Source organism: Ammospiza nelsoni, chromosome 18 (genome assembly GCF_027579445.1).
Source record: "Ammospiza nelsoni isolate bAmmNel1 chromosome 18, bAmmNel1.pri, whole genome shotgun sequence".
NCBI classification, from domain to species: domain Eukaryota; kingdom Metazoa; phylum Chordata; class Aves; order Passeriformes; family Passerellidae; genus Ammospiza; species Ammospiza nelsoni.
This window is the reverse complement of record NC_080650.1, coordinates 2,724,788-2,743,597: the sequence shown is the minus strand read 5'-3', so window position 1 is coordinate 2,743,597 and position 18,810 is coordinate 2,724,788. Positions and strand designations below refer to the sequence as shown.

General features: G+C 44.6%; 1 protein-coding gene across 1 annotated transcript in view; it reads left to right on the top strand.

Moving 5' to 3' along the window:
* Nucleotides 1-11,491: 11,491 nt before the first annotated feature.
* Nucleotides 11,492-18,810, top strand: part of IFT81 (intraflagellar transport 81) — a 36,387-nt gene continuing 29,068 nt past the window's right edge. The window contains exons 1-6 of the mRNA XM_059485096.1: nucleotides 11,492-11,715; nucleotides 12,606-12,709; nucleotides 13,690-13,870; nucleotides 16,703-16,792; nucleotides 17,836-17,901; nucleotides 18,220-18,330. Of these exons, the coding sequence (XP_059341079.1) occupies nucleotides 11,572-11,715; nucleotides 12,606-12,709; nucleotides 13,690-13,870; nucleotides 16,703-16,792; nucleotides 17,836-17,901; nucleotides 18,220-18,330 (696 nt within the window). The 5' untranslated portion in view covers nucleotides 11,492-11,571. The remainder of the gene's footprint in view (nucleotides 11,716-12,605; nucleotides 12,710-13,689; nucleotides 13,871-16,702; nucleotides 16,793-17,835; nucleotides 17,902-18,219; nucleotides 18,331-18,810) is intronic.

Below are 18,810 nucleotides of genomic sequence, written 5' to 3'. Positions count from 1 at the left end.
CATGTTTGATCTGGCTGGACCATGGTCTTCAATGGCGAGTTATGAAACTCATTCAGTGGCCTCTTTCCAGAGCCTTGCAATCCAGGGCTGCAGAAAGCTGACGAGGCTGGGGCAGAAAAATGCTCAGCACATTTTTTAGGTGACACATCTTTTGGGCTTCCTCCCTTCATGGTCACGCTTTGAGGTGACATCTGGCTTTCTTTAGGGTGCAATCAGGCAGCAGCAGGTGCTGAAACCAGTTCAGGTTGTGATGTGCTGCCCTTTTTTCCTTCAGCAAGAGCTGCTCGTGGTGCTTCTGAGTTGGTTGGCATTTGCCACAGCAGCAGCACTTTTGGCAGTCTGGGGAAGAGGCTCCTTGTCTAAGGGTTAGCCCCAGCTCAGATTCTTCATTTTCATGGTTCTCATGGGACTCACCAGTACACATCAGCTCAGATTCTTCATTTTCATGGTTCTCATTGGACTGGCTGGTGCAGCAGCTTGCCAGAAGCACAACATTTCACAGGGTGGCTCTGCAACAATTCCCAACATAAATCAAAGCAAACAGCATTTGCTGCTTCATCCAACCACCGAGAGGATTTTCAGCAGGGATCCTCCCCATTGGGTTCTGCACTTGACACAGCACAATGGGGATAATGATGATGGATCAGCAGGTCTGGAGGAGGATTGTTTTTGTGTGTTGCCATCACCCACCCCGGCGAAGCCGAATCGACACCTCACGAGTTGTTTCAACACCGACGCACTCCCGCGGGCACGCACCCACCACAGCAAAGCAGCAATTTTTAGGTGACTCAAGAAAATACATCCTCTGGTCACAGAGTGCCCAGGCTCTGATAGCTTTAAAATCATGTTATTCTAGACTAGCTCTGAACTCCTGAGCACACTTCAGCATTCTGGACATCAGCATCTTCCATTCTCTGATCAGTACAGAGTGGCAAGAACCATGGCAGCCTTAACCAACTTCCAGTTTCTTATTCTATCAAAACCCTGACTTTCCTGGTGCACAGCTCACATCAGCACATGGATCAATAGGCAGTCACGGAGCATGAAGCAAAGACAGCCTTTAAATGTGACAATGAAAAGCTGGCAGTGCAGACAAAAATCATTATATTAAACTGAAAGGCCTTCTACACCACACAATGACACCAATATCCAAGCTCTGATAACAACACCCATATGCCTTCTGTCTCAGACATGCTGGCAGGACTCAAAGTGCTGTATTGTTCTTGTCTGGTATACTTGACTGATCTCTAAGCCCTGTTCACCTTCATTTAAATAAATGATTTGAATAGGAATTTGCTTAGCTGAAGGGTCAGTTCCAGGAGTGGCAGATACTCACAGATCCCTCTGTCATTGCTATTCAAAATTTGTTCTACAGTTGGTTGCCTGTTCAAGTACCAAAAGAGGAAACTTAGAGAGGATATGTCTGGTGTAAAAGCCAGCAGCTCAGCCTTCTGCTTGCTACCCTCTCCAGGTATTCTGAAGATAGAGACGCATAAAGAAAAATTCATTTTTCTCCTTTCTTTTTGGGTTCAGTCCCTGCTGCTCCGCTTTGCCATCTTGATGCCAACAAACCAGTGCAGAGCAAGCTTTTAATTGATTCCACTCTCTCCTGCACATCCTACTGCAAGCTAAGTTTGGGAGACTCTGAGTGGTTTAATCAGAGTTCCTGAGATCATTTGCTTCCCATTCACCAGTATATGATTTGTATTCTCTGAAGGCAGTGACTCACTCCATACACCACACTGTGACATGTTCTTCTATCTTCTTGCTTGCACAGACATGAAATGCCCTTTTCTTCTGTGTTCAGTGGTTCCAGAGATATTTTTATGGGCCAGCTTTTAGCCTGCAGGTCAGTCAGGTTTTATTTGAGAGTTTTCCTAACTCCTTCCAGGATCAGAGGTTTCTTCTAGCCCTCAGGGTAGAGGTTATTTCCCATTTGCTCTTGGTGCTATAGACAGAAGCCTCCTCTGTAGCAGCTTTGTGCTCAGAGCTGACCTGATAGAGCTGTCTTATCTCTGTCCAGAAACTGTGTTACATCTGCTCACTTTGTAAACATGATTTTTTTTTTGTTTGTAGCTTCCAGATATATGTGCCCCTAACTGGGATCTGGGAATTGAGATGAATTCTTTACTCTTTGGATATTGCCACCAGCAAAATTTCACCAGTGTAAACAAAACCCTTTCACCTTACTTGAATCACACATCTGTTGTGCTATAGTGATTTTACCCTGATATAAACCAGGATAGCTGAATAAGCAATTCTATTGACCAGTGCATGGGAGAAATGGTTTTGCTGAGAGGCTGTGTTCCCAAGCTTTCCTTATTTCCCTTGGTTCCTGGAGGACTAACAAGACAAAAAAAAATGTAGAAACTTTCCATTTGTCACTCAGGCAGATACAGTCCTGAATGCACAGTGTTTTTGAGTAAAGAATGCCAATTTATACAGTTTTTTCAGAGCACTACTACTTACTCTTCAGAAGGCACTGAGCAATGTTTGCACTTACATGGTGTAATTAAATTTTGGGAAGTGAATGTTGTGCTTATTGGCACAGTGAAATCTTCAGAACGCCTCAGAACCGCAGGCCAAAAAAGAAACATCAAATGAACAAACTTCTTTTACTTAAATACATCAATGTTATGCCACTACACTATTACCTGGGAAGCTGTCAGTGGGAGGAATATGTTGCTAAGAATAACAGGGAGTTAGGTGGTTCAGGAGAGCGAGAAAGATAAGGGTGGTTTCCTTAGTTCTGGGTATCAATTGCTCTCTCTTTATTGCACTTATTTGTATGGGCCAAGCCTAAACCAGTCTCTAATTACAGCTGAAATATGAACAGGAGCCTTCTGATATAAATCTTGCTATAGAACAGCAGTGAGAATTTCCACATTTGACAGCTGCTGATCTCTGCCCCATGAATCGGCAGTTTCACTGCTGGTCCCCACAGCCGTGTGCTCACTTTCACCAGAGCTGCACAGCTATTAAAGGGGTAAGATCAGGAGTATTTGAATTCCATCAAGACAGCCATTCCAAGGGGGAAACCCAATCTTCCAAGCAGTCATCCTTGTAAAGGACAGTGCTCCTAAGCAGGAAATATTTTTCCTGTCATTGCATTTTGAGCAATGTCTTGCACCAGAGATGTGTGATGACAAACAGCACATTAGCTGGATGATGTGTAGCTTCCATGAGGGACTTCTCATGTCTTCTAAACCAAGTTAATGAATGAGATTTAATTACAAACCAAATCAACCTTTGTGGATGCTACCTGAGCAGGAAAGTCGCTGAATAGTTTCACTGTATAACACTCAAGACATTAATTATGTGTGTTAATTTTTAAAGAACTAAAAATTAATGAACCTATAATGGGAAACTGTTGGTCATCATCCACTGGGGAGCATCTGGAACCTGATCCAAAGCTCTTCTGAAAAAGGTGTTACAAAAACCAGTCCTTCAGCCAGCTAATCCAGCAACAGTGCCCTGCCTCAGGCAGAAATGAACAATCCAAAATAAAAGAACCTTCTTGCCAGCATGCAATTGTTCAGCTCCTGCCATAACAGGAAGGAAAAGGAGGCCTCCTGTGTGGTTCATGAGATTTACCTTCCAAAGGAATCTGGTCCATGAAGACAATCCTGGGTGTAACCAAAGCCCCACATTACTACCTCAGTATCTCAGCCACATGGCACAGCTTCCTGGGCTCTGGCCTTGGTATTGTTCTGGTAGAAAATAAACACTCATATTTGCTTTTTAGTGATTCCTCCATTTTTTCTTCTTGCCAGTGGAACTTGTGAAGGAACTTTATACATCAGAGGTTTGGACCAAACCTCTCATCCATTATTTTTGGTGCCTGTAGTGACCAACTCCTGGCATGTCAGAGGAAGGTTAGGGAACAAGGCAGAATGTGCAATGTAATTGAAAGCAGAACTCCCTCAGTACCATCCCAGCAGGAGCCTACAGAGGGTGACATTTCAAAATGACTGGCAGTCACTGAAACTTTGTAACAAGCCCTTCGGATTTCATTAACTCAGGAAGCTCATGCATATCTTTCCCGGATGCTGTATGAACAATTACAGCCTTCCTGTTGTTGGACAAAGCCTTTTGCAGACCATAACTCTGACCACATGAGAAGGGAATGGAATTTGCTCTCAAGTGCTGAAAAACCTCAGCAGACGGAGCTGTAGGAGGCATTGTGGGCACTAGAGGGGACCTGGCAGTGGAAAACCTGCTCTGTTTCTGCAGAAAACCCCAAATTTGGGAGAAGATGAGATAAAAATGTAGAACCTTATATGTATCTTATATTTTATACATATGGGCTTCTAAATGATCTAATGAAAGTGCTAATTGACCTAGTTTCTTATGCATATATTTCAAAGCTGGCTGAGAGGAACTAAAATTCATTACAATTCACTTCTTTAGAGTATCAATTCCATCATTTCAGTTGAAATAAAATAGTTTATAATTTTTTTTCATTCTTTGGCTGCTACAGACTAGAAATAGAACATTTTTATCTTGGACATTGTACAGTCATGGAGTTACAACAAAAGATGGCTATGAGGCCCTTGCATCCTGCTCAAGGTTACAGCAGCATTGTTCCATGGAGTCTTTCTCCCAGAGTTTTGTTATCTCACTGAGATTGGCACCATTGAGGTTTTCATGATCTGTGTGGGCAGGATGAAGAGATTGTTCTTTGGTCTGAGGAGGATCCCCAAACATCAGCCTGCAGCACAAAGCACAGACAACCGATCCACCCCACAGGGAAGTGAAATGAACCTCGATGTGATAAATGAACCCACAGAGAACTTCCACATTTTCTTTGCAGAAGAAAACCCCACATTAGGAAACTTTTAAAAATTATTTCAGTCCCTGATTAAAGCTCTCTTACGTGGACGCATTTTTCCTTAACATTTGAATTAATGAGCCAAATGTCTCCAGTGAATTGAAGATGAGCCTGTGACACCTAAAGCTGTTTCTATGGCAGCTGCATGGTGGCACGAACTGGAGGCTGTGACTCCACTGCAGGATCATACAGCAGGGCAGCTGGGTACAAGTCAATTATTTGGGAATTATGAGTGTTAAGAGTGTGGCTGTGAAGGAAAGAGCTGTTTTACATACATGAGGTCTATAGGTGCCTAGGCAGAGGGAGCACCTTAACATTTCATGACATTGTCATGTCTCTTTCTTTCAACACACACACACACACACACAAAAGTAGATGTCTTTCACTCACTTTGGGAGGTTTTCCATGGATTCCACAGGGAACCCCTGACCTCACATGTTTTTAACAGTTGCATTATAATTCACACATTGTCCTGTTTGAATTCTTGTAAAGAAACAAGCTCTTGCTCAAGGGTTTTTTGTTACTTAAAGACAGTTTCAACCTGTCCTCCTCAAACGTAAGATACGGAGCTTGACATTTCAGATTGTTGCAGCTTTCTATAGGAGGAAGCTGCAGAAGGAACTACCCAAACCATGGTCCTGCCACACCTCATCAATCCTTATTTAGCCCCTTGCTTGGGTCAACAGTGCTTGTCATTGTTTGGGCTGAGGGTGAAGTAATTTCCTTCACAATTTTATATGAAGTTTCATATCTGGGTCTGGTGATAGATTGAGAAATCAAGTGTTTCAGCTGGAAGTTTAGTTCAACAACATGAGCCAATTAAACAAGGATGTAAAGTGGGCAGAAATCTGAATTCTGAATATTGAACTGACATTAACTGAATACTTGCCTGCATTGGTACAGTGTATTCTGCTGCAACCCAGATCCTGTTGCTTTTGTGGGCCACATCCTTCACACTGGTACTCACTGAGCTGCTAACATCATCCTCTCCTGTCAGAGTCTGTGAGAAGTGGCTAGACAACTGTCTGGACAAAACAGAAAAGACAAATAAGCCCATAAGAATAAAACATGACAGCTTCTTTGTACCATTCTTGAACAAAAGGCACTCCAAGATAAAAGTCAGATGGTCATTTTCAAGTAGGTGAGAGAATTTTTGGATGAGACACATCAGCTGGATCAAACTCTGCCTTGGTTTCACTTTCACACCTTTTGGCTTTGAATTGATGCACATAAGAAGAGAATTTCCATTTTCCCATCCTAAAGACACAGACAATGTGGGGTGACATCCTGACCCTTCAGATGCCATTTGGGAAACATCATTTATCTGCAACAGGCCTTGATGTCATCCAAAAACTTTCCCCCATGCTGTGTTGTGTGCACCTAGACTCTGACTTTTTTCTGTCACAAATGATAGTGTCCTGTCCATGTTGTTTTTCTTTAAAAGAGCTTTAAAAACATAGGCTTTAATTTTTCAGTGACTATTTTTGTGCCCCATGCTGATTGCTTCAAAAACCTTGGCCTAATATTTTTACTTTCTCATGAATTGAATGTGTTGAGGAGGAAGGACACCTCTGTTCCAAAGCTGACAGGAATATCACCCAGCTCATCTAACTCATAAAAGCACTGTCAAGTTTGAAAAAACTATTGTATGTTCAGAAGATACTTTCTACATTACATAAAAGTGATATAAAAGGCTTGCTTTGAAAAACAAGCCACAAGCACTTGCACCAATTCAGGTTAACAACAGACTTTTCTGGATGGAGATAAAATAGAATCTGAAGAACAAAAATACAAAGCAACTGATCAATGTTCCTTTATTTATATCCTCTGTTTTGACAGCATTTCAGCCTTTTCCTCCTGGAGAACAGTGCTTTGGGATAACAATGTTGTTGGAAAGTGGCAGTGGGAACCCAGCTCTGAGCAGCAGAAGGTGGGCACAGAACCTCAGTAAAGCCACTTGGATTTCCTGCAGATTTGATCCTTGGTGTGATTGGGATCAGTGTGCGCAATGTCCTGGCCTGCCGCCCTCCCAGGAGAATGAACCCAACCCCACCAACCTCAGCAGACTTTGTTCAGCAAACTTATCACTGAGAACAGCCCTTGCTTGGCAGCACAGAGCAAAACTTGCCCTTTAGAGGCAATCAATTATGGCACATTCCTAAAACATCTTATTGTTCTTGGAATCTGCTGCAAGGGGTGACCATTTCATCTGACCTTGAACAGGAGGCTCCAAAGAGCAGGCTCTAATCTCAGAAACACTGAGGTAAACCTGACACCAATCAGTGGAGCTATTTTGGATTTTTCAGACAAGAAAAACCAAGCAGCATGGCAAGAAACAAAACTGTGAGTGTTTCCTTGAGAAAGCTGAGTTAACTCTGCCCAACCAACCCCTCCTTGTTAAATAACATCCAATGCCACACTCCCACCTCAGAGGATCCACAATCCACCCTCCAAGGGGGTCTAACACCACATCAATGGTCTTGCTGCTGCTGCGGCATCATCTCCCCTCAGGACTTCCAGACTTTGCCAGTAACACTCTTCTGGGCTGGGCAGAACAAACAGCACCCACTCCACAGGGCTGGCAGTGCCAGGCAAGGCACAGGGCAGGGGTGTTCTGGGGTTCTGGAGTCATCAATGGCCACAGAGATCTCCAGCTTCTTATCCCATATTGCTTGGGACAGCATTCCACCTGGTCTTAGACTGTTTTGTATCAGGTGCTGGGACCAAAGTGAGTGATGAAGTCACTGCTCCTCTCAGCAGAGCCATTGGTGGCACATACCTTGTCACACAAAGCTGCAGCTGCCCAGCGTGTTCTGAGCCAGCTGTGTGCATCTGGCCCAGGGGCAGGAGAGGGGTGAGGCCACACTGACACTGCACACACAGGAGCTGGGGCTGGAAACCTGCAGAGCTCTCAAGGTCCGGCCTCCAAATCCTGGGCTCAGTCTGAAAGACACAAGTTTGGATAAGAATCCATTAGACCCAGATTTAAAGGATCAGGATCCTCTCTCATGCAACACAATACTCTCATAAAAGCACAAAATATGCAAACCCTACAACACAGATCTAATGTTGTTCTTCCAATCCTTTAGTACTTTAAATCACTTACAAATGTAGACATGACAAAACATTCAGAACCAGACAGACTTCTTGGCTGCTGCTATTGTCTTAAATGCCTCAGCTCACAGGAACAAGCCACGTTCTGCACAAACAGGCTGAGTTTTTAAAGATGTCTGTGATCACTCCTTAGGCTTTAGCTGCAAGTGGGAACCAGAAACAGGCTGGGGATGCATTTAGGTACTAGAATAGCCATAAAGAAATTAATTTTTAATATAACACAATCAGGCCTATGTGTACACACAGCACAATATTTATAATAACAGAAACAAACAAAGAGGAGGGCTCAGATTGCTTGAGCAAGGCAGAAGTATTGTCTCATCTTCCTAAAGGCTCTTGTTTTCACACTAACATGTTCCATCTGGCTGGGGTCTGACCTCAGCAGCCCGGCCGGGCCGTTCATGCTCCTGTCCGTGCTGTTCCCATATAAGGTGATGTCTCTTCGGGGAGCCGGATTCTCATTCGCTCAGGTTTGTCCCTCTCGGATTTGCTGCTCTCTGCGGCCGAGCTCTGTCACAACTTTGCTCGGCAGCATCTGCACAGCGGTGGCTGCAAAGGGAGGAGAAAGTCAGGAGGGAGCAGTGAGGCTGTGCCTGCAGATCCAGAGAGCTCTGGATTGTTGATTTCCGTCCTCTTTCCTCCGCAAGTCACCTCTGCAGGATGTCTTTGCAATAAGCAGCTTCCACAAGCCTTTCCCAAGCTAAAGAAAAGACAAATTCTATCCAGAGAACTGGATGGAACTGTAGAGCTGAACTCTTAGAACAACTCTCACATCAAACTCCTTCAAAATCTGCATCACTCTCCTGCAAACTAATTTGGAAAATGCCCCCAGAATTATACAGTAAGTAAACTGGAACACTGGCCCTCGAGTCTGTAAGACTTGATTCAGACAGCACATCACCCAAACTGAGATAACTTAAGACACGTTAAGCATAAACAAATCTCAGCTGCTTCCTGTAATATTTACCCAAGGCTGCACTGGGAGTTTATAATCTCCATCTGTGAAGATTCTCTTGTGATAAAGAGGTCAAGGCACTGAGCTAAGCCTTGATTGTTTTCTTTCAGGCAGTAATTGTGAATATTCAGATTCTGTAAATGCCAAGCAGCAGGGGCAGCCAGGGGGCTGCATGCATGGAGAGCACAAACCTGGTGCAAGAAAGGATCATGATAACACAAAACTTTAAGGATGATGAGATCTCTCTCACTTTCCCCAAGCTGGGAAGTCCCACAGAACTGGGCTCCAATGTGTGATTTTGCTCCTGCCTCCAATCACTTGAGCTTTCAAACACAACAAGTTCAGCCAGTCCAGTTCTAACAAGTTCTGGTCATGGAGTCTCCTTTCCCAGAGTCAGAACAGACTTCATGGGTTTCCATCTCACCATCTCTTTTTCTTCTTATCTTGGCATTATCTAAAGTTTTCATCCTTCCTCTTCTTTAATGTAACAGAGACACCAGAAGAGGGGAATGTTCCTTTCCTCCTGGGAAGGTGAGAGGACTGGAATGGTCTCAATAGAAAGCAAAACCTCAGAGCAGCACCCAGCCCAGATCCCCCTCCACCCTGACCACAACTGCCTTCCCCTCAGCACTGAGGAAGAAAGGATGAGGATCAGTGTTTACAGAAACAGTGTTTCTCCAGGATTAAGTGATGGGGAACTCACAGGCACCTCCATCAGAAATACCATTCTCATCTGCCCTCTCTGTGTTCTACATGCTCAAAATACTCATAGGAGAAAACAGTAACTGATACCAGGAAAGCATGACAAAGGAAAGCAGATCTCTTCTGGGAACTTGTAGGTAAATATGATTCCTAAAGGTCAGTATATGGACTAAAAGCACAAAGGAAACACGATCTGGTTTTAAAGTTCAAATCCAGGAGTCAGGAGACTTGGATTATGTTCCTGGCTCTAGCACAGCTCTCATGCCCAACCACAAGGCACCCGTCCATCCTTTCTGTCACTTCATTTAACCAGTTAAGAGCTCAGACATCAATCAGTGTCACTTCCCAGCCTTCCTGTGAAGACCAATAAATTTTATGAAATTATTGTATTAAGCGTTTTCAGTTTATCAGAAGGAAAAGAGGAGCTAATCTAAGCTAGTCGCAGTGCTTAGAATTGCAAAGTATTACATTTATGGTTGCTACTTACTGAGTCAAATTCTGCAGTGATTTACAACCTGTGCATTTCAATTGGCACCAATTTAACATGACTCACTGCATATTTTAATCCATCATCTGGGGACTCACATGGGATTCTAAGACTATCCAAGAACCTAATTGAAATAGCAGAGAGGCTCCAAAATCCAACTATTTCAGGCCTAAGCATGGCTTTTGAAGGATCTGCGAGAACAAACTCGCAGACTGAGAGATTCCATTAACAAGTTTGACTTTAATTTATAGTCTGGTTCGGATTGTTTGGTGTTTTTGAAGCTGCTGTCCTTGTTTCAGATTTATGCACTACGTATTTATTGCTGCTTTGAGGCACGCTGACAACTGATGTTCAGCCTCGAGGACATAAATTTGCCATTTTCCCCAGATGAGGCCTGGGCCCAGGACTGGCTGTTCCTGTTCCACACGGATCCTCTGTGCACCTTTCCATCTGCAAGGAATTGAGTAACCATTCACCTGACACGTACATCAGCCACACTTGACATCCCTTTGTGCTGTCAAAGGCTGCCAGAAATCTTAATTGGGTAACTGCAGCAATCTGTTTGTACATCTCCTACACATGCGACAACAACCTCCCTCAGAAGGAGCCGCAGAGCCAGGTTTATCCTCCAGAGGCTGAATCTCGGACCTATTTCTGCCACTGCTCGCTCTCGTTCCGTGAAGGAGCCTCAGGAGAGACCTGCCCTGTGCCCCAGCGCCCTCAGCCTCAATTCCCGGGCCGTTCGCGGCGGGAAGGGGACGGGACGGGGCTGCGGGGCGCAGAGGGAAGGACTGACCGGGGCACGCTGTGGGGACACCGGGAGGGCTCCCAGTGCGGCGGGCTCCGCGCTGCCACAGCCGGCTGTGAGGGCAGCGATCCGCGGTCCGCCAGAGGAGCCCGGTGCCGGTCGCTGTCCCGGTGCCGGCCGCTGTCCTGATACCGGTGCCGGTCCCCTCACAGTTCGGCCGCGCCCCTCACGATCAGGCCACGCCCCCCACAGCTCGGCACCGCGCCTCCACCCTGGGCCACGCCCCCTCAATGCAAGACCACGCCCACTCGCCTCGCGGGCCCCGGCTCGGTTCGCGCCGCTCGCCGGTAACGCCGGAAGTGACGCCGCGCCCGTGTCCTGGCAACCGTCCCCGCGGTAACGGCGCGCGCGAGGCTCCGGTCGAGGCCTCCCCGCCAGGGCCCGGCCCGGGCCCCGATCCCGCAGCTCCGGCTCGGGCCCCGATCCCGCAGCTCCGGCCCGGGCCCCGATCCCGCAGCCCCGCTCGGGCCCCGATCCCGCAGCTCCGGCTCGGGCCCCGATCCCGCAGCCCCGCTCGGGCCCCGATCCCGCAGCCCCGCTCGGGCCCCGATCCCGCAGCTCCGCCAGGGCCCGGCCCGAGCCCCAATCCCGGCATCGAGGGGCGGCCGGACCCGGTGACCGTCCCCCCGGCATCTGCTGTGTGCCCTCTGCAGGGGCTCTCCCAGGCCGCAGCTATGGGTGACCAAATGCAGGTCATTGTTGAGAAGCTCAATCAGGAGCCCTTCAGGAAGAACTACAATTTGATCTCGTTTGACTCCCTGGAGCCGCTGCAGCTGCTGCAGCTGCTCAGCGATGTCCTGGGGGAGATTGACCCCAAGGTAAGGAGCGCACTCAGGGTGCCCACACCTCCTGAGGGGGCCTGACACTGCAATTTGCTTTTATTTAGGTCTGGCTCAGTATAATCCTGCAGTGTTTGTCTCACCAAAAGAAGCTTGTATGAATTTTCCAGGAAATAAATGTGCCTGGCAAGAATTCTTCCTGCCTGTACGTCTGAGTGCTCTTGGCAAAGCAGCAAATGCTGCTTGGGGCAGGGCGGCAGCATCCCTGCTCCCCAGAGGCTGATGACGATGGTTTTCCTGTGAAATGAAAGATCTTGGATGTTTTTCCTGTGAAATTAAAGACCTTGGTTCATACTGACAATCGTGTTCAGTCAAAGCCAGGCTGTGTCCTGCACCCAGGGCGGGAGCTGATCAAGAACTGAACCTCCTGACTGTGCTGGTGCAATGGAAATTAAATCCCAGTCCTGGGAGGCTGCCAAAAGTGTGTGTGAGATCAGAAGGGACCATTCACACACCTGGGGAGTGGGTACCTGTGCCAAGATGTCCGACTTCCCGGGTGGATGTGGTCAATGTGACTGCACAGATGAGGTCTCACGAGCAGGGAGAAGAGATTCCTGGAGTAAATTGACAGGAAAATCCATTAGAAGAGAATTGAAGTTAGGTGATTTAAGTGATGTTCTGTAAAGAGCATCTCACTGTTATCTGGTATATTAAAAAAGTCAATTCTTTCAGTGTTGCCAGATAACTAACATCACTTGGACAAACAAGTTTATAAAAATAATAATAATATAATTGATGGTAGGAAATAATATAGTGTTATCCTAAAAATTAGTAATTAATTATTAAATTGATTGGTTTATAATAATTACAATAATTTTTACTATAAGAATAATAATAAAGAATAATTACTTATTTTAAAACCTGTTCAGCATGCTGTGGACATCAGAGAGGAGCTGCCAGAACAAACAGCTAAAAGAATGCTGAATCTGCTTGGAATCCTCAAGTACAAACCTCCAGGGACTGTGTCAGACCTGTGAGTACTTTTTTGCCTACAAATCACGTTAAAACATCTATTTTGGGTTATATGGTACTGACCTTTCGTTCAGGTGAGCACTGCTCCAATGTCCCCATGGATGTTGGGATGGGATGCCAGGTGTGGCTCCAGCTGGGCACCGTTCCCGGGGATGTTTTGGGGTCCCAGCTGGTCTCTGTTCCCGTGTCCCCGGGGATGTTTTGGGGTCCCAGCTGGTCTCTGTTCCCGTGTCCCCGGGGATGTTTTGGGGTCCCAGGTGTGGCTCCAGGTGGGCGCTGCCTGCAGTGGCGGCTCGGGCCGGCAGAGGGCGCCTCCCGGCCCTGCCCAGCCCCGGTCCCGGTCCCGTCTCACCTGTGCCAGGTGATCCCAAATCCCCCTCGCTGTCCCGGCATCCCCAATGCTGTCACTGCTGGCTTTATCCTTGTAGTGTGTTACGGCGTTTTTATCTGACTCAAGGCAGAAGAATCGGGAGCCTGAACTGCAGACTTCCAGCTCAGAATGGGTTGGGTTGGAAGGGACTTTAAAGATCACCTGTTCCAACCTCTGACGTGGGACACCTTTCACTATCTCACGTTGCTCAGAGCTCCATCCAGCCTGGCCTTGAACACTTCCATGGATGGGGCACCACAGCTTCTCTGGGCACCCTGTGCCAGGGCCTCAGCACCCTCACAGGGAAGAATTGCTTCCTAATTCAAAGCTTTCTGTCACTGTGAGGCTATTCCCATTGTCCTGGTAAAAAGTTCCTCTCCATCTCTATTTTGTGCTCCCTTCAGGTTCTGGAATGTGAAAATCCCTCAGCCTTCTCTTTTCCAGGCTAATCAAACCCAAGCCTCATCATGAGCATTTTCTCTTCTAACAGCATTACAAAAATCATTAGGCAAGTGGAGAAGGAATGTCAAAACATTGCAGATTTTTTGTTCCAAGCCAGCATTCTTTTGTTTGAGATTTACTGGCATTTTCTCCTGGTTGATTCCATACAGGAGTGCATTTCGCCAGGGGCTGGTTACTGGAAGCAAAGCTGTAATTCATCCTGTCTTGCACTGGCTTCTTCAGAGGACCAATGAGCTCAGGACCAGAGCTTACCTGGCACGATTCTTGGTGAAGCTGGAGGTGCCAGCAGAGTTCCTGCAGGATGATACTGTGGCTGACTTCAACAAACAGGTACCATTCCTCATCAGTGCCAATGTTGCACCTTGATTAAAGTGCAGTGGGAGGAGGGAAAAATGAATCAGGGAGTTAATGCTGGCATACGTGTCCAAGTGAGTTATGTTAAAAGCTTGTTGGAATCAAGGATAAGCAAAGATTTAAAAAGTTGATGTCTTGACCACTTTTCTTCCAATAACCCTGAAATTATGTATTAATAAGGAGCATTGAATTAAAAGGCCTTAAGCCCATTAAGCACTAGGTGCCAAATAATGTTCAGAGCCATTTTGGCTTAGACAGACTTTTAGTTCTTAATTTTTGAGCAGGTTTTAGGGTTTTTTCTCTATGAAATATGGCCTGGATATTTTTAACTTTATAAAATAGCCACTTCAAACAAGTCCAGGAAATGTTATGACCAAAAGTCGATGTCTCCTAATTGTCCATTGATTGTAGTTGTAGCCATGATAGTCCTGTGATAATATTTGATACCCAATATTTGTATGAGCCTTACTCCACTTCTGCTTTAACCATTTATTTTTTGTCAATAAAGAAAAGATTCCTTTTTCTCTGTGCTGACATTCCTATTTATTATGTTCCCACTTCTTTTGTGAGCATTAAATGTTGATTTTAGATAGTCAGACTGGGTGGGTTAGAAATGTAAAACTGGAAGTGAACCAAAGTTTTGGGTTTATTATCTGAGGTACATATTTACTTATTTTTTTCCCCAGTTTTCTGTGCCTTTTGTTCTGCTAAACCACAGTGGGTTTGAGTGTTTGTAAGAGGTAATTTGATCTGTTAACTCTGCACCAGCAAAGCTGAACACTCTCACTGAGACTTGACTAAGCCTTTTATTTTTTTTTTACCTCTAACAATATTGGATTTATACCTTGAAATAACTCAGCAGAAGTAGCAGGGAGAGAAAGGAATGCAGTTGTATGTTTTGTTCAGAATGTCACAGTGTTAATGTGTATAAATACCCACCTCCATAATTTCCATGACGTAAGATGTGTTCCTTTTTGGGATTACAGTAATAGAACCATCTCATTAAACTAATACTCTGCTGATTAATTCAAAACAGAAGCTGGGGTAATAGAATGCCTTACTGCACTATAACATGACAGTGCAAATATTTAGATACTAATGAATTAATCAATTAGCCTGAATTATTTAGATACAGCCTTGCAATGGTGTCTTTTAAGGGAAATTTCAAAAAGGAGAGTTCAGACACCTTTTAACACAGTTAAGTTTTGTGGGTGTGTAGAATCAAACTAAAAGGAACTCTTGTAAATTACTTATAGAAGATACTCAGCAAACCTTTCCAGCTGTGTTGTGATTTAGACATTGGATTGCCTGCAATATATAATTTAAGAAATTAGCAACTTCAGCATTAATCTCATTGTTCAGGCTTCAGTGATTTGCTCCCAGGTGCCAGAGATCTCTTTCCATGTTGGACCCTGGGTGGTTTTTTGGTCATTTGAGTGTGTCCCTTATTTCAGGTGCACGTGGAGCACCCAAAGGGAAAAGTGAGAACTTTATTTTTTGTTATGATCCATCAAACTCTGCTCTGTCTTGTTTGAATCCTGCCATTGACCTTGAAATTTCATGTTCCAATGGGGAAAAGTCTCATGGAATTCCTCTTTTGACAGAGATAGAGACACACAAAGGAAAACTCTTGGACACCAGCAGTGGGAGTGCAGTTGCTCAGAGACCACCTGCTCATTTTCATTCTTGTTAAAGGATTTACAGAGTGCACAAGGGGCATCATGGAAGCCAGTTGGGTTTTACTCCTGCATATTGTATCTTGTTCCTCCTCATCCAGCCTGTGCATTCCTTGTCACACCATTATTTGCCACTTAATCCAGCTCTTTGTGATTTTATCTTCTCCTTAGCCATTTTATTGCTATTTTTTTGAATTCCTTCCAGCTTGTCAGTGTATGCTTGCTACTGAAACAACCAGAACAGAGCAGAGTGCTCTGGCTGCTGCTTCCCCAGGGTTTTACAGAATGGAGGTGCTGCTCTGATGCCTTTGTTTGAACTGGCCTTTGCTGTTGCCATTTGGTATTCACCTTTCATATCAACTGCTCTTTCCAGGAAGTAAAAAATGACTTGATACTCTCCTTTTAGATTTTCCCATCTCATTGAAGGGCTGTTTCTGTGGAGATAATCTTTCCTTCCACCACAGCTCGCGTTTCTCCAAGTTGAATCCAAATTTATTTCCTCTCCATATTTCTAAACTCTTGCTGTCCCCTGTTATTTCTCTACCCACACAGACTTTCACACTGCCTCTCAGTTTAAGATTCCTGGTGGGCAAAGTACTGGTGTGGAAGTAGCACACTGTCTCCTTGTCTCTGAGTGCTGAGCTGCATCTATCAATCTCTGGGATGCTGTGAGGGTTATGCAACGTGGTACAGCCACTTCTCACGTGTTCACTCAGCTCTGCTCTTGGGCCACTCTGGAAACTCAAGCCCCATTGCTTCCTTCAGAAGTGTTGTTAGAGCAAACACTTCCATTTGGGGCTGATTTATATGTGGGATACACAGATGTATAGTAAGAGAGAGTAATTTGTTAATTTGTGCCTCTTGGGTGACATTTTCCTGTTTTGCAAATACATTGTGTATTACAGAAGGTGAAAATACCGAGAAAATTGTGAGGTTCTGATTGTCTCCTCAAATGGAAGATAATGCACTGTTATTTATAAGTTGACAGGCTTTTGCAATGAGAAAATGCCTTTTTAATCTTATTTTCACCATATTTCCATGTCTTTTACTGTCTTAGTAGTAAAACAGTGTGTTGATCTGAAAATCCTTAGACACAGAGCTCATTCTGCACAATTTCCATTTCATTTCACAGTATGAAGAACTCATGGAAGCATTTAAAAACCTACATAAGGAGCATGAGCAGCTGAAAATATCTGGTTTATCCACTGCAGAAATAAGAAGGGTAAACAAACTCCACAATTTTTTCTTTAGTTGGTGTTTTGCATGTCAGTTCCATGTTTGTTGGCTTTGTGGACAGTGTGAAAGCTGTAGAGGCCAGAGCTGGTGGGCACTGCAGCTGCCTCTGGAGCTGCTCTCTGTTGGCAAACACAAAGTCCTCGCTCTGTTTAGAGCTGAGATTTCTGGAGCAGATTGGGGAACGAGGCTGCCAAGACTCTGTGCAGCATGATTTCCAAATATTGGAACTCCATTTCCTCTGAATGCAGACTGATACAAAGCCTTTTGCTTTCCTGATAGCAGCTAATAATTCCAGAGGGTGTTGAATGAATTATGAGCTTAAGTCAACAGAAATGATGAACCCACGTGGCTCAAGTGTTAAGTAGAGATATTTGCTCTGTTTCAGCACAATAATTAAGCTTTCCAGTGGACACACAGAGAAGCCAAGCAAATGTTGAGATAAGGCCTACATTTGGAGAATTCATTTTCCTTTCTCTCATAACTACCAATCTGCAGAGCCCTGCTGTTGCAAAATAGGACTAAAGGAGAATAATAATAATCAGATACATGTTTCAGCACTAGAAAATGTTTCTTTTAAGACAGTTTTAATACAAGAAGTGGCAGCAGACATCTCTCATAAGCAACTTCATGCAAATTGGTCTGCCAGGAATTGGGTAATGCTGGTGACATTAAGAACATATGTCAGACTGCATCAGATGTTGAATTCATACTGATTCGTTCCTTGGTGGTTTCTGTTTGTTTGTTTTTATTTTAGAGAAATCCACCTGCTTTTATTTTAAATGTTCACTGTAATACTCAAGGATGCAGATGAAGAATGTTAGCATAAAGAGAGTGGGAACTGTGGGGGAAGTAAGAGAGAAGAGAGATTGGAATCCTGGATGTTTGATCATAGATCAATAAAATTACAGCCGCCTCCGTGTATTCAGGGAAGAATTCTGATTTTCATATTAATTTGAAGAGAACTTAGTCCAATCCAATATACATGGGGAATAAATTAATATTTCTTTATCTGTTTTTTCTGCTTTTTAGGACATCAGTGCAATGGAAGAGGAGAAAGATCAACTGGCCAAAAGAGTCGAGCGTCTTAAGAAGAGGGTAATAAGAGAAGTAACACTCCTACATTTCAGTGTCATAATCCTTGGCCTGCAACTCCCATTTTGGAATGCAAACAGGGATTAAGATAAACACACTCTGTGTCTAGGAAGGAATCAAGTAACTAATTGACCTACAGGGAATCTCCCCAGGCGCTGATCCAGAGCTTTTAAGAATCTCGAGTCCAGTCCTTTGCTGTCATTTCTGAGTAGTAACGTGTATGGAAGGGAAGTGCTAAGTGGGCTTGTGAGACATCTGATCTCTTTAATGTATTTCTCAGCTATCTGACAGCAACATGCACTATTTATCCACTTGCTGTAGGTGGAGACAGTACAAAATCATCAACGGATGCTTGAAATAGCAAGACAGCTTCGCTTAGAGAAAGAGAGAGAAGAATCTCTGGCTCAACAGAAACAAGAACAGAAAAGTCAGGTACTGGCATAACAACACACCTGGTAAAGATTTGTTGATGTTTGTTTGGGAATTGTGCATTTTAAAAATACATCAGGAACAGCAGTAGATGGGAGAGTTTCTCCCAACCCCAGAAAATAAAATTCCATTTAAAAGATCTGTGTACATTTTAAGGGAAGAGGCTTGACCCTGCAAGTTTTGAACACCACAGTGAAGGTACTTGGCTGCCTCAGCTCCCACTGACATCATCCTTTAGCATTCCCAGGAAATGTTCCATGACTTACTGCTGCAGCACCCAAAGGGAACTCTTCACATTTATGGCAGTGAGCAAATGTTTCCTTGGTTTGATTTCTATCTCTGTGATCTGCACAAAGGTTGCAGGGACTGAGCAACACAGCAAATACCTTGTATTTTCCTGGGTGGGGGCAGTATGTATTCAGGAGCAACCTTGGGATTTAAGCCCCTGAATTTGGGAAAAACAATGTCCTGAGAAGCCCTGGG